The 27610-nt window shown below is 36.2% G+C and overlaps 1 protein-coding gene and 1 non-coding gene across 3 annotated transcripts; both read right to left on the minus strand.

Annotated features, from left to right (window-relative positions):
- Positions 1-27610, minus strand: LOC107023390. 2 transcript variants are annotated; one of them, XM_015224073.2, is made up of 18 exons: positions 27090-27610; positions 25872-25951; positions 22737-22787; positions 19805-20323; positions 19464-19721; positions 19003-19068; positions 17587-17766; positions 16860-16911; positions 16498-16782; positions 11294-11404; positions 9856-10047; positions 6004-6279; positions 3395-4018; positions 2285-2778; positions 2133-2193; positions 1981-2049; positions 687-1238; positions 1-456 (listed from the first exon to the last, which is right to left on the minus strand). In XM_015224073.2, exons 1-17 carry the CDS (start codon positions 27330-27332, stop codon positions 1167-1169), a joined length of 3633 nt encoding a protein of 1210 aa, XP_015079559.1. In that variant the 5' UTR covers positions 27333-27610; the 3' UTR covers positions 1-456; positions 687-1166. The 2 variants fall into 2 exon arrangements, with proteins under 2 accessions (XP_015079559.1, XP_015079560.1); XM_015224074.2 differs by having other exon boundaries at positions 1-459.
- Positions 21965-22099, minus strand: LOC114077694. The gene has a single exon (XR_003579067.1). It is a non-coding gene; the product is annotated as a small nucleolar RNA snoR77 (small nucleolar RNA).

A 27610-nucleotide genomic window follows, 5' to 3' on the forward strand; every position in this document is an offset into this window, starting at 1 on the left:
TTTGATGGAAAATCAAATAAAAGGAGTTGCATTGACTAATATTTTACATGTTAAATGGATATTCAGTCAGCATCTGTTTTACATCTATCAAAAAGATGGTTCCCCACCAAGGATCTATTATTTCCTTTTGAGGACCCAGAAAGGAAAAAGAACATTGCACACATGTACAAATCTATGATAAATAAAATAAAAGAATAAGAATATTTACCCAGCCATGTTTGATCTCATTAAACATTGTAAACCTGAAAACGGTCAAGCTTTGTGATTCTCCTACATGCATGCCGGATCCAGATTATAATCCACGAAAAATTGTCAACCATGATGCATGGAAGACCTAGATGAATATATAAACTCCAGAAAGCACCATTCCCAAATAAAAGGCAAAAGATGGATGCCAATTGGATATTCATCCTGTACAAAAGTTCTTCTGATATTTGAAGTTGTTTGAACCAGCACCTGCTTTCAAACCAAAATGACAAGCAAAAATAGAAATAGTCAGGCATGGTGTGAATAAATAGAACAAGAACAAGATATTCTTTTCTCACAGGCTAAGAATGCATTTATCCACCGGAAACAAAACTCCAACTCACAAAAGACTAAGAGAGTATGTGTGTTGAGTTCACTCAATATTTCTGTGGTGAAACATTCACACTTTGAAGTCAATGTCGTAAGAAGTGATTTAATACCTGAAGATTGCTCAGTAACCCAATCTGACACACACCAACAATAAGGTCAAACTGTATCCTCAGGTTTCCATGTTCTGGCTAGTGCTGGACATATTTGGCTTGCCGCAATCACCTGATGAACACTGCAAGTTCAAAATACCATTGGAAGATCTCACATCCATGAAAAGAATGCCAATAAAACTAATAGAAACAAAGTTCCATCATTGCACTTCAGAGGAACTCCATGAGATGACATAAGAGAAGCTGCTGAAGCATAAACAACCGAGTCAACCCCGTACAGCAACTTAGCATCCATGTTTCAGAGAGTACCATTCTTTGGTTAAATACCCAGAGAACTGCACACTTACAACCATTTTATGATGCTATCCTTCCTTGGGCTTGTAACATGGAATACTTTTCCCTGTAGTTGGGCTCCATGCTTGTCAGAAGCAGTGAACATCAAGATTCTTCAAATAGTGATTGCATAAAGTAGAGCTTATGTCATTCATTTGACAGATGAAGTAACCCCCGCATTTGAAGGTATGGATTCTCCAGGAGTTTTTCATTGTTGCTCTGCAAAGAACAGCATAAACCCAAACGGGAATCAGTTATGACAATTCCGGCCCTATATCTGTAAAATCATAAAACCGATGGATTTTCCATGATCCAGCACTACCCAGGGGTGATCTAATAATGAAATGATAATATCATGAGGAAAGCTTTTACAAATGAATGTAACATACCAATTTGGACAACTAAATCTCAATAGAAACAGATTAGCTATCTGCAACCTACCATTTGCTTTTAGTTAGTATACCAATATATGACAGCTTAACAGATTTAGCAGAAAACTGCTGCTTCGCATGAAATGGCCCTACGAATCATGACACATTAAGTCAGCAATTCTGCCGACACAGTCATGTTTCATAGAGCAGAACACAAGTGTCTAACCTAGGGATCTCAGCATTTCAGGGATACTTCACTGTAAGAATGTCTAGTGGGAAAATCAACCAAACAGCAAACACACATATACCAGCTACCAGAAATAACATGGTCCAAGTGGACATCAAGAACCAGAAATTCAAGACAATGTTGGAATTTTCCAGTGGATGCAACTACAGAATGTATTTCACCACCAATGATAGAACCAGAATATGCCATGATGAGGCTCTGGAAACAAACTCTTAGAAGAAACTGGTATTTATCATCATGCAGACAAAATTTGTAGAGAACAAACAACACATAGTAACTGTTTATCATCACACCAGTCCCATAAATTTTCTATCAAAAACGCTACAAAAAGAGAGGACCACACCTGCTGAGCTCTAGAAACAAGGTTATGCAGCATGCGTTGGTAATTTTCCGGTTCCTCTGTCATCATCCTCTGCAAAATACCAATTTCAGATTATTTAATACTATAGTGGGACTCATCATTGCCAAAGATCAGGAAAGCAACACGAAACTTGCCTTCAGAAGAAACATTGAAGAGTAATATGCCACTCTTGAGTCTGTATCATCCAACAACTCTCTGCAAAATAACCATATGTTCAGAATTGATTATGAACTTCTAAATTAACTAAAATATACTTTATTCGAGAGAAAAAGTATCTAGTAATCACCTAAAGAATTCCTCCCCACCAACTTCTTTAAAAGCCGCAGGATCTGCTGTGCATTTACCAATTAAAAGCAGGAGAAGAGTGGCTCGTATATCAGAGGTGGAACCAGGAACATTTCCTCTTCCTTTGCTGCCAACAGAAACGCCTAATGCAATATTATCAGTTGCGGCACCAGCAAGTTGGATTAGAGGCCAATAAAATAAAGCAGCAGGAACACGTGCAACCAATTGCATGGGAACAATGGCCTGTCCATGGAGAAGCAGCGCCGCCATGGATGCAGTTTCTGGTTTTGGAGGCTCTTTGTTTCTCTTGAGTTTATGGTTAGTATCTTCAATGTGTTCCTCCCAGCCAAAGCTTTCCTGTCGAGGTAAGCTTTCTCCTGGACCAAGCTTCTTATTCCAGCTAACGTCTTTGATACAGATTGTAGGATCATCCATAGATGTCACCGTTGAAGGGGGGACTTTTAGGCACAGTTGAGAAAAAAGAATTTCACACATCTGTTGAAAAGATTAACAACAATATTGGAGTGAGACACTGATACTGACTATTAATGACACAGGTAAACAGCAGCAGGAAGATACAACTACTTGTGGTAAACAGTCCACTAACCATCCTTTGTATCTTCATTGATATGTAAGTTGGCATTACGTAAGATGATCACCCTATGGGCAGTGCAACCCCTAAACAACAGACAAAATAAGTGGGACTCGCAAGGGTTGTATCATGACACTGAAGTCCATAGACCATAGTTATCCAAAGCACTGTTGTGAATAAGGTTTAAATTTCTCTTTCAAGTGATGGGAACAAAATATTTATCCTTCCTAAATAAGTATGATTATTGCTCTCTGTTTCAAAAGAAGTATGACTATTGCTCTGTTCAACAGAGAACTATAAAATCATTATAGGATGCAAATATAATTCAAACGCATACACCTCTAAAGGTCAAATAACAAGGCATAAAGGTGCAATTGTCATCTTACTCAAGGTCTACAATTTAAATCCTATTAGGACCACCATGTCTGAAGCATTTCAAGACTGAATTATTTTCCTCTTTCTTTCCTCCTACCTTTATTCTCTTCTCTTTTTTAACCAGAAAGAGACAGAAGAAATCACCTTTAGTATATTCATGCGGTCGGTTTCATTTATCTGGGCCATCAGGGACAACGCACTGTTCATGATATCAATGACTGCATTTGCTTTCTCGAGACGACTTTTATTATGCAGATCTCCAACCATTTCACCACTAATTGCGTGTTGGACTTCACTTTCATCTAATAAAAACTTGCAGCGCATAAGAAGCCTCTCCAAAACATATAAAAAGCCCCATCTAATGAGGTTGTTTTTCGATTTTATTAGCCCACACATGAGCCATATGGATAATGGGACATCTAAATCAGGTGAATAGTCAATAACACTGGCTTGAGAAATTTTCTCCTGCAAGCTTCTGATGCTTGACCATATACTAGCATCCCCTTCCTCGACAATCTCTGTGATGATCAAATCCCCCAACCATAGATAACCATTGTGACGACACTGAGTTCTTTCAGAATGAAGAAGAGAATGTAAGGTGGCCCAAGAGAGCTTCGCTTTCATGCCAAAACTGTTTCCATAAGCTCCATCAATACTTTCCAGGGATTTGCAAGATTTAGTTATCTGCCTCATATGAGCGAATTCCTTATCAAGATGAGTAAATGACTTTATAAGCATCTCAAAATTGTAGACAATTTTCCCCAAGAGCTGCAAATGAAATAGAGATCAGACTACCACAAGAAAGAAGAGATAATTCATTAAGAAAGTCTGTACAATTATCGTGAATGGAAGCAAGGAGCAGTATGTAGGTCTATACAAACTCATACAGAAGACTAGTAATAACAGCCTTTCATTTCTTTGCAAAGTCTAAGAAAAATAAAACAGGTTCAAGGAAAATGACAGATTCTGATATGCGTCACAATACAAAGAGCTTTTCATTTATGCCTTGAAATTATCCCTATTTTATAGGCTCCGTTTAGCATGAGCATCACGAAGTTCAAACAAAAGATATGGAAAGCTGTTATGGCTGTTTCGCTACAGAAAAGGTCAAAAATGCACCTAAAGTGTGTGATATTCACCATACTTGTTCTCCCTTAATAGTTTGGCCCAATTACGCTCCCCAATTGTTACTTTGTTGGGCCAAAAATGTGGGTATTTCACACAACTTAACAGAAGGCATATTGATTACATGCATGGTGTAAGGGCATATAAGTCCAATTTAGTTCTTAACTGCAATTATGCAACAATTTGTGAAGTTGCATTTATGAAGCAACATGGTTAAATTGTAGTGAATTTTCTAACCCATTTTTAAGCGAATTAGCATGCCATTTTGTATAATCTAACTTAGAAGTTCTAGGTAAAGAGACAAGAATCATGATATCATAAAAACAAGAAAATGCACCATATTCGAAACACAGTATCTTTACATTTTATCGAATCACAAAAATGTCATAAGATTGCTTCAAATCACCAAATGCCGTGAAATTCTATCACATCAAAAATATGGTTACTTTGCACAAAAAAAGACACAATTAAACCTGCTTCAAACCTGAAATTGTCTTTACATTTCATCAAACGACCTAATGCCATTAGATTCCATCGATCCTGAACATATAGTTTTCAATTAAGGATGATTACGGACAAAAAGAAATTGTCTAGCAATCTTTTAATAAACTTTCTGTTAGTTGGGAAGAATATCTTTTAAATTTAAGTTCTTGCGCTTTAGTTTTGTTTTTCAGGAAAAGTAGGGGCATCGGGCATTCATAATATTGCTCAGCCACTTGTCCTTCCGTTAATCTCTCCCAAATTTGTGGGTTAATGAAATCTTAGAGCATTCAGTGGTTTATATTTTGTGGTTTGAAGCAATGTAAAGAATTTTCTTGTTTAATGACATTATGGTTGTTGTAGTTTAACCTAGGACTACTATTCACAACATACACGGTGAAATCCCACGAGTGGGGTATGGGGAGGATAGAATGTACGCAGGCGTTACCACTACCTATGGAAGTAGAGAGGTTTTTTCCTAAAGATCCTCGGCTCATAGTGCAGCAAATGCAGATATAAAGATGCAAATATAACAACTAATAAGAGAAGCAATGCAAAGCCTACAAGAAAGGAATCAAGAACAACAAAAATAGTACAGAAACTGAAACACAATAAACAGATGATGTTAATATCAAAGCAAGAACTACAAGAATACGGCTACAACGACAGATACCAACAAGCCTAAACCCTCAAAAAGCAAGGTAACACTCCACTACCTACAATTATCTTTCCGGGTTTGGGTAGGTTAAATTAGTTTTGGATAATTATTTTTTTCCAAACACATCAGAATGTGTCACATATTAAATCTAAATGAAAAGGCTAATTAATCTAAATAACGGATCTGTTTGTGATTAGGGTAATAAAGGGCCACAAAGGTTGACAATGAGGGTATTTCGTGGCCAATAGGTCAACAGATGGTAGTTTTGTACAATATTTTAGGCCCTTTTTATTTTAGGCTATTAACTATGTTGATTAGTCACCAAGAAACACAACCAAATTACTATTCAATGAAACAGCATATAGTGGCATCAATTATTTTACAAGTTATCACAAAGAAGCACAATTAGATAAGCTTTCGATGTTTTTAAATAACACACTATCATGTCTGATGGCCAATGAAATTAAGCAAGAAATGAAGTTAGCATTACCATTGAAAGTCGGTCAGAATTTGGATATTTGGACAATGCACTAGATATTGGGCGTTGGAGAAGCTCCAAGATGCCTTCCAATCCAAGCTTTACTGATATATGCAAAGCTTCAGGTGCATCTGCAAGCATAAGCAGCATAGCGACAGGTTGGACTTCATCATCACTGTAGTCTGATGTTCCACTAGCTATGCATGACTCATTTATTTGATGCAAAGCATAATCAAAAAGCACCAGGTACAGATTCCTTCTTTCCTCCCTTGAGTTTGAAAGCACTAACTGCGTTGATGGAAAAAACTTACTTTTAAGCAAAACCTTTCTCCTTGTGCTACATACAAGTAATCACAACTGAGACTGCAAGTAGACCAGAAGAGTTTTTCCTAACAGCTTATGAAACAATGGAATGATTCAGACTCTGCATGGTGTAAAAATCATTTTCCTGCTCCAACTTTTAAATAAAAATAAAAAAAACCCTCCCCAGTCCCCAACTTTAGACTATTCCAGCTAATCACACGAAATCTCTTCAGATATTCTGCACATTTTAGGATAACTAATAGCATATAAACCAGAAACATTGATAATCCTCCTGCTCAGATACAAAGAAAGCTTCTACAGATACTTGACCCAAGTTTAGCTTGTATCAGAAACAATATACACTTAGGGGTCTTTTGGTGTGATGGATAGGGAAAGATAATCTTGGGATAAGTTTTTAGTACTCCTCAATTCTTTGTTTGGTTTCGAAGTCCGCGATAACTAATCTCAGGATTGATAATTGGTACAGGGATAAGTTATCCCATCTTGTGGGTAGAATAGTAAACCGGGATAACTTATCCTGTAAAATGTGTAAAATAACAAAAGTACACCCCTTAAACCCTCTTTTATGCATTACTTTTACATGCATGTATTTTCACATATCTATATCATTTATAATAATATTCACAATCTTCACTACTCGTTATTTTTATGATAATATATTTCTCCATTAAAAAATACAATATATAAATATAATTATTATTTATGAATATATTAAATGTTGGATTTATTTGACTAATTCGTATGTTATATATATTTTGATTTCTCTTAAAATGTTGACTCCATAGCTGAATTATATATTTTTAATTAATAGTTTAGTCACTAGAAAATTTTTATTTTATATATCAACTAAAATAAACATAACTTTAATATTTTAAAATATAGGAGCAATATGTATTAATATGAAGTGACGTAAACATTAAATATCTTTTACTTAAACAAACTAAAAATAGAAGTTCTATTTTTAAGCTAAATAAGATGGAATTTTTGTGATGACGAGGGAAACCCGCAGCCGCTACCCTTTGGGTGCGTACAGGGTAAAAAATCCTCTCCTATGCAATAGCTCGCAAACCACATAGGGAGGTAACCCGCACTAGGCAAGCCCAGTGCAACGAGCCCCGACCCAGAAGATGGAAGTTCTATTTTTGAAAACACACCACACAATCACATGGGAATGCACACATAAAAATAATTAAAGCTAAAATAAGATGGAACTTTATTTTTAAGAATGAATAACTACAGCTTGCAAGGATAATATAAAAAAGTAAAATAGAGTGGAGGCTGTTTTTTTTAACTGACAACTTCTTCTTCTTTTTTTGAAACAGGCAACTTTTTCTATTCCTTAGCATTAAGGGCTATGCTGCCCACCTCCAAAAAACTGTTACAAGAAAGGGAAAACTGTTTTTGTGAACCAATAGAAGAGCAGGTCTGGCATATCAGAGTGATGTTGACTGTTTTTGAAGCTATTTTGGCCTGAAGGTAAACTGGAGGAAAAGCAATTTATTTCCCATCAAAGAGGAAAACCACATTCATACTCTGGCTGGCATCTTAGGTTGTGGGGTGGACGAACTCCCAACTGTTTAGCTTGGCATGCCCGTTGGTAACAAACACGGTGATCTAGATATTTGGGATAACATCATAGAGAGGACAGAGTAAAATTAATCTAAACGGAAAGCTCAGCACATATCACTTGGAGGAAGAGTCACTCTTATAAACTGTCTTAAACTCCCTTCCCACCTCTGTGATGTCACTGTTTCCTATCCCTTCCAGTTTATCTAAGAAATTGAACAGGCTCAGCAGGAATTTTCTACGGAAAGGAAACAAGAAGGGTGGGGGATACAGTTTAGTGAAGTCGGAAGAAACTCAATTGAGCAAAAACCAGTGAGGACCAGCCATCAGAACCTAAAGCACATAATCAGTAACTTCTAGTGAAGTGGTTATGGAGGTTTAGTGAGGAAGAGGCTTCCTCTGGAAACAGGTCACCTCTCACAAGTATGGTCAAGAAAGTCAATGAACAATGAGGTCAAAAGTACTTATAGTGTTAGTGCGTGGAGAGCTATCAGATCAACATGGACAAAATGCAAGGAAATACCAGAATCAGAGTTGGAAATGGGCTCAAAACTCTTCTACTGAAAGATCTCTAGACAGGCCAATCCACTCCAATCCACTCTGCAGGAATCCTTCCCTGATTTAATTCTAATAAGCTACAATCCTGAAGCTACAGTGGGGGAATGTTGGTCTCCCCAAGGTTGGAACCTAACATTTAGAAGACACCTTAACGACCGGGAAGTGGAGAGGAAGGCAAACATGCTGAACGTACTAGGGGTCTTCACTGGCACAACTTCTAATCCAGATTCTTTGAGATGGAAATACACAGAAGACAGCATCCTCTCAGTGAACAGACTTTACAAGAAGGAAAATAGCTGCTCAACACATGGGGAAGTCTCAAAGCTCTGGAAGTCCTTATGGAAGATTAAGGCCCCTACTAAATCAAATGTTTCACTTGGTTGATGGTCAGAAGGGCTTGTCTGACTCAAGAAGTTCTCCAGAAAATAGGGAAATAGATGTTTTTTGTCCAATGAAATTGGGGAAACAGATAACCATTTGTTCCTGCATTGCAAATTTACTGCTCAACTGTGGCACCTATTCTTTACTCTCACTAAAATAGAGTGGACAATGCCTGAGCACACAGCTGACCTGTTGAGTTGTTGGATCAGAAGAGGTGGCAGCAAAAGTCAGAAGAAGTGGTGGCGGATGATACCTTCCTGCATTTGGTGGTCAGTGTGGGAAGAAAGAAATAGGAGATGTTTAGAAGACAAAGTTAAGTTCATTTGGTGGCGATGATACCGTCCTGCATTTGGTGGTCAGTGTGGGAAGAAAGAAATGGGAGATGTTTTGAAGACAAAGTTAAGTTCATTCATGTTGTAAAATGGAGTTGTCTAGTCACATTATTTTTTTGGTGTAAGGAGAACTGTACAGAGGAAATGGATGAATTTGTTGACTTTAGGAGCTTTGTAAACCTAGACTCTATTTTCTCTTCTTGTAAAAAGTTTTTGAAGGTGACCAGCATCCCTTAATGTTGAGGAATACTACAACAGTACTTTTGTCCAAAAAAAAAAAAAAAAGTGGTCTCAAACTCTTGTTGGGGTATGGGGCTCTTAATAAAAAGCCGAGAGAAAGTGTGAAAACACCCATAAATTTAATGAGAATCTAGGGGGTGTATTTCACTCATGTTGCAAGTTCGTGGTGTATTTAAGTACAGTTAGTCAAGTAAACAGGTGTATTTAAGGATGTCAATAGTTCGAGGATAAATCTAATAATTCCCACCAAGTTTAGAGGCATTTTTAATACTTCTCTCAACCAAACGACCCCTCAAAATATACACTAGGCACAAAATTCCAGGCAAAAGTTATTCCCATTTGATGGACTCCCACTACAATTTATATTCCTAACAATAGGTACAAAATGCCAAGCAAAAGGTACTCCCACATGATGGGCTCTCAGACAACTTTACATGAATTATAACCAGGGATAGGGCAGTACCTCTACAAATATGAATTCAATTCCTCCGGTCAGATCAACCTGCTGAATAAGAAATTCAGGTGTAGCTGAAAGAGCTTTATTAGATATTTCCGGATTCTCATAAAACATGTTTGTTAGCATGCCAATAAGCTTGCTGTGAACTATTTCAGCCCAAGAATTCATCCTGCTAACACATATAAGTACCTGAACAACCTGCAAGAGTATTAAGAGAAAAGTTGGAACAAACACCAAGCACTTTTGAGATTAACATTAAATTAGAAACAGAAGTGCTATACATGTGAGAAAGACTAATATTAGATGCACAACCATCACTTCATTGGTCATATGGGCATTCTTTTAGAGATAAACAAATTATAACACTGGGTGTTGACACTCATATTTAAAATTTTGAAGAAGATTAAGAGACAAATTGAAACTAGTAGAGGAGAACCTAAGGTCATTAAGGACAAAATACAATTAAAAAAAAAAACTAGTAGTGGAATGTTATTACTTCACTTGGTTTTTGATGTAAAGAACAGAGTATAGAAGAGGAAATCAAACTAGTGGATTTTATAGGTTTTTTGTGAGTATCCCTTTTTGTAAACTTTTTGGAGGTGACCAGCATAGCCTTAATGCTGAAGGAATACAATTTACCAATTTCAAAAAAAAAAATACAATAAAATAAAATGCATCCAACTTATCCTTCATTTTCATGTACTTATAAGCTCTTCAGTTTACCAGCATCACCATATAATATCTTTATTTGTATAAATTCCAGTCTCAATACTTCTATTTGTCTAATACTTCCTCCATTCTATTTTATGAGGCACTATTTCCTTATTAATCCGTTTCCAACAGAATGGCACCTCTTTGTATTTAGAAAAATTTAATTTTAACTTTAATGGCATGCGTGCAGAAATTTCATGGCCAAGTTAATACCACAAACTCAAAAGCCTTTATTTCTTAAAACTTCACTCCAAGTAACTATGCCAGTTAAATTGAAATGCAGGGAGTAATTACTTTCTTTTTCAAAAATCTACTTCATCTACCAATATTCTTCTCCTCTTTTTTTTTTTTTTGGATAACCAAGAAATACATTGCTACCAGATTTGAAACTAGGTGGATAATGTGTCTGTCACTCAAACATTTTCTTTTTGACTACAACAACTGACTCAGTATTTAGGAACTCATAATGTTCATTGATAAATAATAAATGAAATTGATAAATTTCATTTGTCAGTCATATCATATATCTATTTCCTTTTTATATGTTTAATTGAACTGTCAAATCAAGAAGTTAAGTCCCCTACTATAAACACATATCTCTACTTTCCGGAATTTTATGGAAGTCCAATCACATTGTTCCCTTAACTATACTTGTATAAAACCAAGTAGTTGAAATATTCTCCATAAAAAATAAAGTGAATAAGATGCGTAACAAACCTAGGTATAGACTCACCCTTATGTCAAGACCTTTAAGTCTGCTCCTCCTTATTCTGCCTCTATCACAGACAAAATATAGTAAACAGCTGAGAGAAGAAGCCCAGATGGATTCTTCCTTTTCTTCTGTCTGTTCATCACATTGTGAATAGACTTAGAATGAGAATAGCACTTGAGTCATCATCATCGTACAATGTATTTAAGAAAATATATGTGAGTTAAAAGTATGAGAATAAGTGAGAAGCAGGAGACAATGGTGGATCAAAGGACCATTACTTTCAACCATCAAAGGGTCTGCAAAGATGAAACTAATGAACTTAATTTTAAATTTAAGCAACAAAATAGCCTAAGAACCAGCACCTGAAATCTGAGCACAGAAGACACAGTTCATCTACCTAAGTGATTCAGGCGTTTATGAGCCCATGATTCCACATCTAAATATGAGTCAAATCTGTCCACTTCTGGACAAATTGAGGCAGCTAAAATGTGTAAAACTTGCACACCAAGAAACCTTACATTGAGGCACGTTTTTAGCCCTTAAGATGGGATGACTTGCTTCCCAATAAGCATGAAGATGAGCACCTAAATCAGATAAGGAACGCCTCCTACTTGGCGCCAAACTTAGAAAAGTCAAAAGCTTCCTAATTCGTTTCCTAGTTTGTTATGGAATATTTTCCTAAATAGTTACAACCATCTTTAATGCTTTCCAAGGTAGCTAGGATTTTATACTAGTATTTTTTTATTTAGCTAGTTCATATTTCATTATTGCTTAGTTGTTCAAACCAATTTCTGCTGTAAATAGCTGTGCTTTGTTTTGTATTAGACAGATTCTTTATGATGAATAATATCGGATAACTTTCTCTCTTTCTCTTGTGAGTATACGGCTACCTTGGGTTTCTTCAACATTCAAGTCTACGCTTTTAGGAGATAAGTTTCAATTCTTCAAAATCTTAGATTACTTTATTCACAGGTTTAAGCTTATGATTCTTCTTCGTTATTCTGTCAGAATCAGAAATGGTATTATGTGTTAATTTTCTACTAAAAATGTGATTAGTTTAGGTTAATTGTGTTATTAGGAGTCAATTTCGAAAATTAGACTTATCTTGAAGTTTTTGATTTGTTCTTAAATCGAAGAAATACTTTCTTGAATTCAATTAATTCTTAATTTCAAAAATAAAATATTGTCTATTTTATTCTCTTCTAAACTTTCGGACATTTCTTTCAAACCCTGATTTTCATTATTATGTTCTTGGGTCCCTGAGGCGGTTGAGTGTTGTGAAAGGTGATTGCCTCATCACCAATGGCGGGAGGTGAGGCAAGGCGACCCTTCATCGCCTATTAGCTTTGTTGCGAGGCGATCTTCAAAAGGTGATGGCATGGTGACAAAGGCAAGAGGCAAAAAAGTGTCGCCTTTTGTATTTTCTTTAAAAAGGCAACCAATTTAGGGTTTTAAAAGTTCAAAGGTGGATTTTCTTTCAAAATTTGCACTCGACTTAGACTACGAGTCTGACTCAACCAGTCGACTCGACTAGACTTCTCCGGCGACTAGCGAGACTTTTCCGGCAACTCCAAAGTCCAACCAATACATATTTCTTCTTTTCTTCTTCTAATTTCTTTTTCTTTTCTTTTTCAAATTTCCTCCACTGTTACCTTCTAAACTGTTTTTTTCTCACTGTTTTGACTTTTGCTCTTCTTTTTTTCTCATTCAAGTTCTAGACTTTTAGTATGTACTATCTATTTTCAATTTTTGAATTAAAATATTTGCTAATTTATTATTGCTATGGAAATTTTGATTATATATCTATGCAATTAAATATTTTAATTTTTTGGTATAAATTGGGGCTGCACTTTAAAACCGCTGTGGCGATTCAAACCCTTATCGCCTTTCGCTGTCTAAAACATTGGCTGAGTCTATCAAACTGCAACAATTCAATGTCAAGTATAAATTTTTTATTTTAAAGCGACGTACGTTTTCATATATACTTGTAGAAGAGTATACTGCACAAGTTGTGAAACCACCTCAAAATTTACAAGTGATCCAAAAAGGAAAGATGCAACAGAGTCAGATTCTATATGTAATCTAAGACATCGAAAATAGACTCACAATCCACTGAAAGTTCCTATTTACACCAAAAATAGTACAAAACTAGACAGTTCATTTTCACCCTTGGTATAGAACTTCTTTATCTTCAAAGCATCTCTGGTCTTCTCTTCCCACTTTTTTTTTAACTGGTAACTTTGTATCCTCAGCATTAAGGGCTACGCTGGCCACCTCCAAAAGTGTTAGTATCCACCAAATGCAAGCTGGGACAATTTTCCATCTCTCTTTTTGACTAAACAGATTTCCTTCTATACTCCTAAGGTCCATATTAGGAAAAGGAGAGTGAGGAGAAGAGGGGTAGCCCAAGTGACAAATAAATCAATTACACTTCCATTACCCAACTGATACCCTTCAAGTTGATGAAGATTTTACACAATTGGCTTAACCACAGACAAGGGAGAAAAAGATGATTAATTGTTTCAGCATGCTCCCCACAAAAGTAACATATTAAACAAATCTGAAGGCTCCTCCTAGCTAGGTTGTGTTGAGTCCGAGCTGCCTAATTTGCCGGCTACCAGAAAAACATGCTACTTTGTATGGAATTCTAACTTTTCATGTCATTTTCCAGGGCTAACAACCCACCTGATTGTTAGTTGTATTAAGTTCACTATAAGTTGTCTTGAAGTAGAATTTTGTCATGCCTATCACCTTGCCCCCACATGTTGTCCTCGGCTTCAGACATCCCTTTGAATTGTGCTTAAGTATTGTAGAAGTCACCTCCTTATCACTAAGTTGTCTTTTGAAGCTCAAGTTCTACCCCTGTAATGACCAAGCTTCTCCCAATGATATCTCTTTTTCCTATCATAGAATAAAGAGATCTGGATATGTCTGCTGCAATGGCTCATGTTAGCCAAATGTCTTTCTAGAAAGAAGACAACCTTCGTCCATTTCCAACCATAAGAAAGGACTTTCTCACAACTGATGGCCATAAGTTCCTGATAGCTCTCCACACACAGACCACATAAGGAGGTGTCTTCACTCGATTGGTATTCCATCTATCCTTTAGCCCATCCTCAGTTTTATTTACTTCATTCCACAGTAATTTCTCATCAGCAGCTAGCCTCCACAACCACTTCATCAGAAGGCTATGGTTTTGAAAATGGAGTTTTCTGATTTCCAGTCTACCCTGCTCCTTGATTGTTATATTCTTGCATTAAACCAGATGTACTTTTTTCTTCTTACTGTCTTGCCACAAAAATATTCTTCTCAATTCAGCTAACCTTGCACACTAGTAGGAGCTGGGAACAAAGACATCATACAAGTGCATACAGCATCCAACAAACGGTTAATCAGAACAAATATTCCACCTAGTGAAAGGTATTGGCTTTTCCAGCTTGTAAGACTTTTCTCAAACATTTCAGGGACTCCACTCCAAATGGCTAAAGATTTTCATCTAGCACTTAATGGCATGCCCAAGTAAACAGTGTCCAACTTACCTATTCTTCCTCCCAGAATCTCTGCCAAGGATTGGATCTCAGGTGTATCATTAACTTCATTAACGGGCTAAATAAAAGTTCTGTTCCAATTAATGCATAAGCCAGAGACAGCTTCAAAAAGACTGAAAATTACTTTTAACATTCTCAGTTGATTCTTGACAGCTTCACAAAAAACAAGTGTATATCTACATACTGAAGATGAGAAATCCCTAAACAATTGCCAATCTTGTTATTGAGCTTGAAACCGCTGGTCCAATTATTCGCCTTTGCTTGTTTAATTATAAAATTCAGTCCCTATATGGCTAGAATAAAAAGGAAAGGTAATAGGAGGTCCTCTTGCCTAGGTCCTCTCTGAGAGGAAACGAAGCCACAAGGTTATTCATTAACCAATACTGAGAATTGACTGTAATGACACAAAATTTGATCCATCTGTCTCAAAATCCCATCCTCTGAAATATTCCACATAAGAAATCCCAGTTAACATGGTCCTAGGCCTTCTCAATGTATAATTTGCACAGGATCCCTGTTTCGCACAATTCATTCTGGTATACACACATTCATTAGCTATTAAAATAGCATCATTATTTACCTGCCACTGATAAAGGCCATTTGTTGACTATTAAAATAGCATGCATGGTAACAATTTTGAACAACATCAATGGCTTCTCTATTGACTACCTCCCAGCAGTGTGAAAAATGTCATTGAGAGCCCATCAGGCCCAGGGGCCTTGTCCCTTGTACATGCTTTGATGCTTGCCAAAATATCATGTGGCTCAAATGGACCTTGCAACATCAGGTGAGTGATGCCATTGGACAGTCCCTAAAAATGTACTGAGGTCTCCAGGTCTGTGTCAGAATATAATTTCTGATATAATGCCACAATCAATGACAAAATTGTACCTTCAGGAATAATTTGGCAACCAATTAAGTAACTGGCAAAAGCCAAACTAACTCTAAATATCAGGTCTAGGACTAAGCTAAGGAATTAGTGCGCCAACTCAAAATCGAGAACTTTCCAACTGAAGTCAAATGGCCTTCTCGATAACTGACTAATTATTCCTCAGCAGTACATGTTGAATCTTATTCCATCACAATCAAAGAACTTCTAGACTTATAATTTAACCTGTGGAGTGGGAGGCAATAGAGTTGTGAGCACTCCATCTATGTACCAATGCATGCAAATTTTAATTTTCAAAATTTCATGATGAAATATGATAAAACAGAAAAACCAAATATTAAGTCTGGAAAATTGTATCCTCCAGATCTATCTTTCCACATTGAAGTGCTTGATATAAAGCAACAAGATACCCAGTGCAGACCCACAAAATGGATTTTGGGAAGGTAGAGTGTATGCAGACCTTACCCCTACCTAAGAGATAGAGAGGCCATTTCCATCTTCCCGATAGTTCCTGGGCTTAAGGAAAAGAAGTCCAAAACAATCCCGAGAAGAAGTAATGGAAGTATAAGGGAAAAAAACATAATAACAAAAAAATATAATAACAAAATTTAGCAGATAGTAACATAACAGAAACTACAACAAAACAATACAATTATGGAAGTGCTTGATATAAAGCCAACCAAAAAATTAACAGGACAAAATCAAAGCTCAGTAAAAATAAACATTACAAGATGATTACCAAGAAATAATACACATAGAAAACGAGCTTGACTGTTAGCCACATTTACCTGGACAAGATGAAGAAGGATCTCATAGAGGATGCCTAAAATCCAACACTCAAACTTATCAATGGCTGAGGAACTCCCAGCTTTCTTGAGATAATCTGATTTCTTATTTCCTTCCAAAGAAAGTTGAGTTTCATTGTCCAAAAATGTTTCTTTAGAATACTCTTCTTCAATTGTTGAAGCATCATCTGCTGTTGGAGGCTCCAATAAATGAGCATGAACTCCAAGATTTAAAATTAAATCAAAGGCCCGAGTCTTGGATTCCAGACGAGTAGAATTCATCATTTCCTACAATTAATTTTCACAAAAGTAAGTATCCTGAACATTTTAACATAAAAGAGTGACCATCTAGAATAAGGCAGCACCTCGAGCATGGACAGAGCGAGAGGAGCAGCAGTCTCGGAGTCCAAAACATACCTAAAACCACAAATAGCAAAGATTACCCTTGGGAACAATTACCAAAATGATACTAAAAACCAGTAATTCATGGAATGTGATGTTAATGCACCAATTAACGCTAAATGGTACCATCTTATACATAACTCAGTTACAATCTGCATTTCCCATAAGGTCCACACTAGTCCAATTAAGAAACCTATTAGTTATTCCTAAAAAAGGATACATATTAGGTCAAATAAACATTACTTGTAAATGTAAATAAGAAGAAAAGGACAGACATCTACAGCACTTGCATAATCAAAAAGTTAAAATCGAAGACTTCTGTTACAAGACAAGTACGAGTATGCTTCCACACAGCCCACGAACATGAAAGGCAAGGAATTGAATCATGGAGAGCTGTTGCCTACTCATCGAAGAATGAGATTTCATAATCAAGGAACTGGAAGAGTGTATCCCATAACAAATAAGCATTTATGATATTGAGCATGCAAAAGATTTTATGCATATGCCATTACTTTGATGTTTGAGAAGTAACTTCTTGGGACAGACTTAATTCGACTTTGCTGCCGTATTGCACTACTAAGGTCTATCAAACTACCTATTATGGGATAATATATAAAAATAAACAAGATTCACGACATTCCTGTTACTTTTTAATGTAAAAGTTCTAGATGCAAGGAAAGGAGCACGTACATGTCAATTACAAGTTTGACAAGTACACTGACAGCCACGTCCATTGACGGCTTTCCACTGTTGTTACTTAGTTTAGATGAAAATGTCATCAGATAAGTATTTGGAGCAGAAGTCTCAGAGCAGGCTGCAGCAATAACCTCATAGACCTCCATCGGATTCAATCGCAGAGGCTGCTGTTCACTGATAACATCAACGTATCATGAATCAAGAAAGACATAAGAGGGAGGAAATTAGGTAGTGGGAATGCATACCTAGAAGGAAAGCAACAAAAACATATTATTAAAGAGAGCAAACCCAATGAACACACATATCAAAGAAACCTATAACAAGCTAATAAAATGTTCCATTGAAGAGAGAACATTTAATCTAGTAGAAACAACTTTCAGTATCATATCTATCACCTCTGAAAATAATCTACGGTCTACCCAAGTCAAATTTTATCTCCTGTACTTTAAGAATCTCAATGACTAAATCCCCTAGTTTAGAATTCTTATACCCTTGTGAGGATCTCAACCTCGGCGATTTTCCAATTATATAAACTTTTCTGGGTGATAGTTTTTGCTAATCCGTAATGTACTTTAAGAACTAGGACGACGTACTCGTGGCCGTGTAAGACTCGTTCCACACCTGTCTCGAGATAAACAAAGGATCAATGTAACACAGCTATAGTTGTGCATGTGTAAGACAAGGAAGAAGCAAGGTGAAATTCGGAAAAATAATGGATATGACGAGATAAGACAGTGTAAGCCATCTTTCTTTAGTAATTGACCATCAACAACTCAAAAGGGATGCTCACACTTCGGTCTACAGTATAAATCATATCCGTAAAGGAGGTAAAGAAGTGAGGTACTAGCTAAAGTACTTTAAATTCATGGATAGGGGGACATGGACCAACATCCCGAGGGGAAGGGGCTAGGGAAATGTATAACATTCTAACAACCCAGCTGTATAACTGAAATAGGATAGATTGGCCACAAAATTTGAAAAATTAGGCTGGATATAATAACACAAGAACAACTATAATTTTGAAAGTAAGTTTCTTCTTTTTTTGTTATGACCAAGAAATACGTCAGGGCCAACCCAGGAACGACCGCAGCCTTCGAAACTCAGGGACAATGGGCCCACCCCTCAACCCTTGCCAACTAAGGGCCAATCATAACTTCAAACTAGGGGATAATGGGTCCAACCTCTATCATTCTCCACTTACATACCTGACTTAATTTACATGGTACAGGGCTCAAATCTGTGACCTAAGTCACAAGTCCCTCAACCTTTGCCACTTAGACTAAGCCCTAGTGTAGGAACGCCTAGAATTTTTTGATCTCACATAGAAAGAAGTTGTGTTTCAAGCGATAACAAAACACTTAAATTATCTTTAAAAAAATATATCTTTTTAAGGAATGCCTCGTGACATACCTGTAGTGTCGATACTGAAAAAGCGGCTTTGCACGGGGACGGAAAGTGCTCACGGGAGAATCCTCCCTGATTTACACATATATAAGTAAAGAATAATTATTATCAAAAATTAAAGTTTCACTGGTTCAGATTCATTACTTTGCATGACTTGAAATTGTATTACAGCTCTTCATATATGCACAACACTGAGAGTCTGAGATAAAGAAGGGTTTTCAACACTTCTAATATAGACTACGGAATTCATGTTTCTAATACTCAAATAAAAACCCCACATTCAATAAGTGGAAGAAGTAGTTCAAAGATAAAAAAGTGAAAATAAATTCACCGGACAAAGTGAAGCTCCTATAACTTCCATTAAAAATTTGAGATTGTTTTCAGACATTGTAGAAACCAACATCAAGAAGCATGTTAAGATGCGAAATTGAAAAAAGAAATAGAGAATCAGTGCCAATTCTATTTACCATATTTGATGAGGCCCTGGTTTAGAACGTTTTAGAGCTGTTATTGCTCTTAAGTGGGCACGAGCAGACACGGAATTGGTCACGGTCGTGAGCAGTGAAGGCTGCAAAAGTTGATCTAGATAAGGCATCTCCGAACTCCCAAAGATTTTCCAAGGCTCACCCTTCATTTTAGCTTCCATGTCACCAACAAGAAGAGCTGCTGCACCTACTTCAAGGAAATTATGTGCACTCACGTCTTTCGGATTCAAAAGATGGTCACTGAAAGTTGAGGTTTCCATAATCAGTAAATGCCCTATAGAGCAAATAGATATTACAGGACCACTAGCAAATAATTTAACTACCTTTTGGATGGAGATGGTGACGATTGCTGATCTCTGCACCAACGCCACTTGAAAACATCAAAAGCAGTGAATTCATGATCTTCCATTCTATTAATTTCTTCAGCTATAGGTGAGCCTGAAGTCGAAACAGTAGAGACATCTTTATTCTCCAATAGCTCTTTACCATTTGCAGGGCCAAGTTGGGAATTGAAGGATTTGCTCAATAAAGATGACAGTGTGGGAAGTGCTTGTCTTGATGCAGTAGCTGCTCCAGCAAAAGCCGCTGGTTGAAATGATCGCTTTGGGATATATTGTGTGACTAGAGAACGAACGTAATTTAAGGACTTCACAAGTGCTCCTGATGCATAACTCGAAACAGGTAAAGGCGATACAGTACTTGATGCGGTAGATGCACTACTTTGTTGGCTTAAAGACCGTGACCATGGAGCCAATTTTCGGTTGGGACTCATATCACATTCAGCAATGATGCTTACACAAAATCGGTCAATCTGTACCAATGTCTCCTCGCTGGGTTTATATCTGTAACAAACATAAAGCACTGTTGTAATGAGAGATTTTAAGGTTCTTTATGGTAAGATATGTAAGCGACCATAGTATTCAACTAGAGTTAGGATATCACAAGCACTCAATAGACATTAAGTGCTTTGAAAGGTTACTTGAGTGATGAGTGATCACAATATACAAAATTGGCTGAATGAGATCCAGGGAAGAGTATTATAGCCCACTGATGATTAAATTACACGGTCTCTCGTATTTCCAATCCCAAACTTGTTAAGACAAAATTTGTTTCCCACACTGATGATAAATGTGCGTAGGTTATAGTAAGCTTTCACTCCAAGGATTGAAACTAGAACATGACTTTCATAAAGAACTCATTTGTTCAGATTATTGATTCTTATAACCAACAGTCATATCTTCATGTCATCTTTCCAGTAGTCCAATTCCAAAATATTGATGAACGATCAAAAAGATGATCTTAATTTATGTAAACCAAACAATTCCCACAGATTCACTCGTTAGTTATTACTCCCTCTAGGAATGTTGATGGTTCAGTTTGGATCGGTTTTTACCTAAAAGAAATCAAACCAATTAAGTCAATTTTTCAAATACTTAACCAAATCAATCATACTTTGTGGAAACTTCATCCATTCAGTTTTTGTTAGTTTGCTTGGTTTTTTGTCGTTTTAAAAAAAATGTGACAAACACTGTCAAGGAAATCATCTCAAAAATAAGAAAACCCTGTCAAGGACATTATCTATATTGCACCCAAGAGAAAGGTGTGGCTTAGTGACCAATGAAGTAGGCTGAGAACCATGGTTCAAATCCCACCAAAGTCAAAAACACTAGGTAATATCTTCCTATATGTCCAAGTGTGGACAGAGTTGGCGGTACTTGTGTTGGTGGAAGGTAGCAGGTACCCATGGAATCAGTCGAGGCGCACACAAGCTAGCTAGGACACCACGGTTGTCAAAAACAAGACATTGTCCAGGACATCGGTTATATGAGAAATACTGTGGCACAAAATACACTAATACAGATATAGTAATAGCACTTCACTAAGTGCATATCGACGCTTAACTAGTCCATATGTCAGAGTACTTCTATACACACGCTTGCATATATATAACATGTAGATGACAAATTTTTCAGCACCAACAAAAAGAGCTAAATTCGTATGGAGAAACCAGTCAAGTCAAAGTCATTGTAAAGAGTAGTACACCAAAAAATATATATAAGAATATACATATATCCATGTTTATACAATTTTAGGATAGGTATTTATAGTCCTTTTGGATGATTTTTTGGTTATTTTTTGCTTAAAACCAAACCAAACAAATTTTGTCAGTTTTTCTTAAATAAAAATCTAACCAAATCAAATCAAAAAGTCAGTCTTTTAACAGTTGGTTTGGTTTTCCATGAACACCCCTAATTCCCTCCAATTCAATAAATATAATTATACTCTCACCTTTCTGGAATATCCAACTTTTTACACTCATCAACTACTTTCACAACTTTCAGGAATTGAAATTCATTAAACTGTTGAGCTTTTAATAAACATTGATTTAATGTTTTCCCAATCAAACTACCTTTTGAACAATTAATTCAATTTTTTTTCAGATTACATCTTTTTTTTCGAAACTGAATGATAAGAAAATTAAAAATGTACTAAAGCTTACTAGATCAGCTTCAGAGATTAGTTAAAATCTCAGCAAATCTGAAGAGCAAAAGCAATTTTAATCTTATGCTCCATATCAAACACTATCATATAGAAGGAAACGTAGGTAGTACTTGACAAAAACATATGAACAGATGGATCAACTTGTTTGTTCCTAAATCTTTACCGACAAATTTTTCCCAGCACTTGATGATTCATGCTGATGAGTAAATGCAGGATAGGTTAAAAGTACATCCTTCACAATGAAAATTGAAATTGAAAAATGTTTTTTATTTTTGAAGAGTTCGTCGGTTTATTCAATTCTTTCATAATCCTCAAACCATTTATTCATTTTTTTATGTTCTAGTTTGAGTACGTCAAATTTTTACATCAATATTGGAAGATCTACTTGAGCAAATGGATTAACTTACTCGTTCTATAAAGATTACAATTAACTCTAACGAAAACTTGTCCTTTTCAATATTAACAAGGCCTCTAAAAACAAAAGTCACAAATCTAAGATTTTTACAGCATATCTTGAGAGGGAGATAACTTACAGTACCAAAAATAAATAGATGGTAAAGGTGGCAAAGTTAATTATATCAGGTTCATGTAAATTTGAGTGATGAATTCAAAGTTAGTAACAGGAAAAAAAATCTGTCACAAAATGTATAATGATGACAATCTAAATAAGCTAAATGTTAGTACTCGAGTGAGATATGAAACCTTAGATTTTCAATGGGAAAGAAGAAATCTTAAGCAAAAGGAAGAAACTACCTTAGAAGATACCGTTTCAAAAGCGCCACACATTTTGCTACAACTGCTGGGCTGATTCAATATCAAAGATGGAAAAAAGGACATCAGTAAGACAGATTACAATGTAATGGTTATAGGAAACATGAACATCCAAGAAGCAATATAGCAAAAAACAAAAATCTCAAGAAGGGAGAAAAGAAATTCAAGAAGCACAATGCCTCACAGAACAGTTCAAATTTGCAGAAAACTAAAACTCCAGCTACTACAAACAATTATAACCTTTTCCTTACTAGCTTCAGCTGTAACAATATTTTCCCACACTGAAAGAGCGGAGGAGAGCATCAGCAAACTGTCATGTCATTTAAATAGGGTAAACTAGGATCCAGCATATACATTTGCACTAAGCTACAAATACCAATAATCCCTGTGCATATACAGATCCCAAAACATGAATAATACATTTCTTACTGATTACTTAAATTTCAAATTCCATTTAAGTACAAGTATATGTGCAATTTTCTATTAAGATAATCCAAGTTCATATCCATGCTAATATATAATTAAGATAAATATCTTGTTATTACCACGTGATAAAGGGAAAAAATTGAACAAGGTGGCTCAAGTTTACAACTGGGATTTGAGTGTCTAATCAGGTTATATATACATGATTTATTCTTCAAATGTTCCCCTCAAACAAATAAAAGGTTAAAAGATCAGTTATATTTTGTGAAGTTTGGTGATCTATGTCTACCCCCGTTTTTTGTGCTTCTCACACTCAAAGAGAGTGAAATGCACTCTCTTTGCCACCTCGGCATTTAGGGGTTGATAATATTGTTCAAATAAGTCCAGGGATAATAGGATTCCCGCAAAAAAATAAGGTGTGCAACTGAAAATTTTACCATACTTCAGGGCAGTGTTGTGAAAGGCGCTCGCCATAACGCCTTTGGCGAAAGGCGCTCGCCATAACGCCTTTGGCGAATGGCGAGGCGAAGCGAGGCTGTGTCGCCATTATCCACTGAGGCGAGGCGACCTCAAATAGGCGACCTGAGGCGACCCAATGGCGACGTAAATGGCGTCGCCATTTTGATTTTTTTTAAAAAAAAAAGTTTTAACTTAATAATATTAGGGTTTTTTTTCTATTTTCAAACTTTCATCAGAATTTCGTGTATTCCTCTTCTTCTCTTCCTCGAGTCGCTGCTGCTTCTTCTCTTCCTCAGTCGCTGCTCTCTTCTTCTATTCCTCAGTCGTTGCTCTCATTTTCGTCTCTTTCCCTCGAGTTGCTGCTCGCCTTCACTACTCTTTTTTTTCCTCTGTTTTCTTCACTCTCTATTTTGTCCTGTTTTGTCCCGGATTACTGTAAAATGCTTTCTGCTTACGTTGTGTTGTGACTGTTGTCCATTATTTTTTTGAAAAAAAATAATTCTTCTATAGTAATTATTATAGTATTTTTAATATATGTAATTGCTATTGAAATTTTGAATATGATATGTGCAATTAAATGTTTTTAATTTTTGGTATTAATTGGCGCCTCGATTCAAAAAGGCGAGCGCCTCGCCGCTCGCCTCGCCGCGTGGCGAGGCTGGCCCTTGTCGCCTCTCGCCGTCCAAAACACTGCTTCAGGGTTTCTTTATGCATTTTCCTTAACTTTTTTCAAAATAGTCTTTTGAAATAGCTATTTTTATTTAAATATTTTCATTCAACATCATATATACATCACCCTTCAAAGATTCAACTCTCTTTGGTTCACTAAGAGTTGGGAAGATGGAGGTGACCAAATCATCCCATATTCCAAATCAGTTTGTAGGTATGGTTGCATGTTTCAAGTGTATGGTGTTCATCATTGTCACTCAAAATGTTAACTTGGATCAAGAACTAAATCTAGTGGAAATAGTTCTCACAGTTCTCACTAAATTAGGTCAAATAACTCTAGATGGTAATCAACTTTCACGACTTGTTTGTTACCTTCATCTTTTTATAAATTAAAGACTTCTACTGAAGAAAGAATTAAAGATTAGAATATGACACCCAAAGCATAAGCAATGTAGGTTGTGATTCAGGTACTAGCAGAAGAGCACGTTTTAAATTCGACAAAGATATACTGCAATGTCGCTTATCAGAAATAAACAAAAGAAAATACATGGTAAAGCCTAATATTACACAGCAAAATATCATCATTCCACAATCAGACATAAGAGGCTATCTAAATCAAGTCAACAAGGGGTAGATAATCCTATAAAATTTACTGGGATATCTTTTCTCGGCGTTGTATCAAATTGCAAAAGCTAATAATCAGAGTTGCTTTTAGATTTTTAACAAAATATATTTTTTAGGCACGCCATGAGAGGAAATTATTTCTCTTCACCATCCTGCAAGAGAGGACATCAGGCATGCATTTAATGGTTTGTTAGTTTTCTGCTAACTTAACATAATAAAGAACAATGATACTTAATAGCATCAGAGTGAGATGCACCCATAAACTTATGTGCAATTTCATGCTTGCGTATGTGAAATTTTCCTAGAAAATTGAGTTGGCTTAGCCTGAAAGTCCTACTTTCCCCTTATCAAGACTCAACATCATTGTTCCATAGTGCCCTATAAAGTTGCATGATAGACATCTTTCTCATGAGAATTATACTGATACAACTTCATTTCAACTAGCGCTCACAAACATCCAATCAGACTAGAAGATAAAGACGGAAAAGAGCACTCATCAGAAACCTCTTGTAATCAGTTCCAGAACTATATGACGAGAATTTCTCTTCTTCATTCATGTCTCGTTTCAGCATTGGTTTCTTCGCTTTTGTATTTGCTTTACATACTTGCTTATTAGAAAGCGTTACTTGAGCCGAGGGTCTATTTGAAACAATCTCTCTACCTTCACATGGTAGGGATAAGGCTGTGTACCCACCACCCTCCCCTGGACCCCACTTTACACTGTATATATCGTTGTTGTAACTACATGACAAGGATTAGATAATCTTTTTTAACTTTCAAATTAAAACAATGGCTTTTACCTATAACATGAAATTCAGCACAGAAGTACTAGAAAAACAATCAGTGTAGTTATGGCATATGAGACAGACACATAATTATACTGCTTTGAACTTTATTGGCATGTTAGTATATTATTGCCTCTATCAACAAAGTATGGCCTACCTGCGCTCACGCTCTGCTAGTGTATGATCCAAAATAACACCATAAGCCAAGTCAGTTGTTGGATATGCTGCCAGATATTCCTGTAAGAGTATAAGTTAATAGCATGAATGCAACTTCCCATCTCATTTTGTAATTTTAGAAATATTATGCGATGGTTCAAAGGATTTCAATGATTAAACACTACATGATTATCATATTATAGGACATAAGCCAAACAAGTGTAATCTTTACCAATGTCATTATGATAAAAGTGTAAGGACACCAAAATTCAATAATCATTTAAGTTTCAATTATAAATGAATCATGTTTAAGAAGTCGAACTTGGCCTAACTCAACTCAAAAGCTAGATCATGAGGGGAGGATTGCTCAAGACCATAAAAGGAGTCCATGTACCCATCCCACAGACGATGTGAGACTCCAACTCCTATCATGAAAAGAAAATTTCCCTACTAGGACAAGTTATTTTCTTTTCTTGTTTAAGGTTTCTGGCAAGAGTAACAGCATATGTGATCATACAACTACCATTTAAAGTTCGCTTGTAAAAATGTAGCACCTCTTTTAACTAGATTGATCCCTTTATTCAGCTACTAAATAAAAGCACAACTAAAGAACCACAAATAGACACACATAAAACTAGGGATTCTCCTCAAAATTTAGAAAGAAAAAAACATTCACAGTATAAGGCTCATAAGAATGTCCAAACACGACAGCATCTAAGTTTTAGGGTAACTGCAAAGTCTTCAATTGAGGATGAAATAAAATAGATGCATTTCAATTTTCAAGATGCCAGTATTTTTGGAATTATTTAGATACTTGCCCTTTTAGGCAAGAGTTACTATATCAGTCTGAACACACAGATTGTATGTCATGATCTAATTATCTTCATGTATTAGTTAATCCATTAAGTTTGGTATTGTTTCTTTGCTTACAAGATTATCAGACAAATTGGCCAAGGTTAATTAAAGTCAAGCAAGCACCGAAACCCCACACGTTCTCCTGGGATCTTTGCACAAAGATAGCAGCTGAATCCCATATATTAAAAAAAAAAAAGAATTGCTACATCACACTTGACAATTCCTTGCGAAATTTCCTAGATTAAGACTGAACTCAAGGCAATGTACAGACTAGAGCTTAAATAAAAATGTAGATAAGAAGGAAAATCTAAGAGAAAGTACTGTAGTAAACCCTAGATTAAAAAATAAGAGATACAGGTCTGACCCTTAGAGTTCGAGAAGCTTCAGAGGCAGTGGCAGAAGGTGTTCCATGGTGAGCAGGAGAAGAAGAAGAAGATAGACAATCAGCGACAGCTCTGCGAAGTGGCTCAGGTGGTTTTTTAAGCGAAGAAGATCTCAATCTAGATGCACCACTAACACCACCACCACCACCACCAGCAGCGACAGCGCCTCCTAAAGGCAACCTGGAGGTAGCTGGAGTCCGAGATGGACTGTAGATCGTCGACATAGATGTATGTGTATGTGATGGGGAAGTGAATGATATATCTATGGATACATACAACAAAAAAGAAGATCAAGTGTGATGAATTTGTAAGTCGTTATTCTTATACTACATTTCAAAAGCGTTTGTAATCAAAATCTTCAATGTCTGAGGAAGAGGTAGAAATGGTCAGATGTGGAATTGAGGAAGTGCGAAGCGTATAATTAGCTTAGCTGTATGCCCTTTGTGCTACGAATGAAATGTGTACTAGAGAGAGAGAGAGAGTAGTTTTATGAGCCATTATT

The sequence above is a fragment of the Solanum pennellii genome, chromosome 6, assembly GCF_001406875.1.
Source record: "Solanum pennellii chromosome 6, SPENNV200".
Classification (NCBI taxonomy): Eukaryota; Viridiplantae; Streptophyta; class Magnoliopsida; order Solanales; family Solanaceae; genus Solanum; species Solanum pennellii.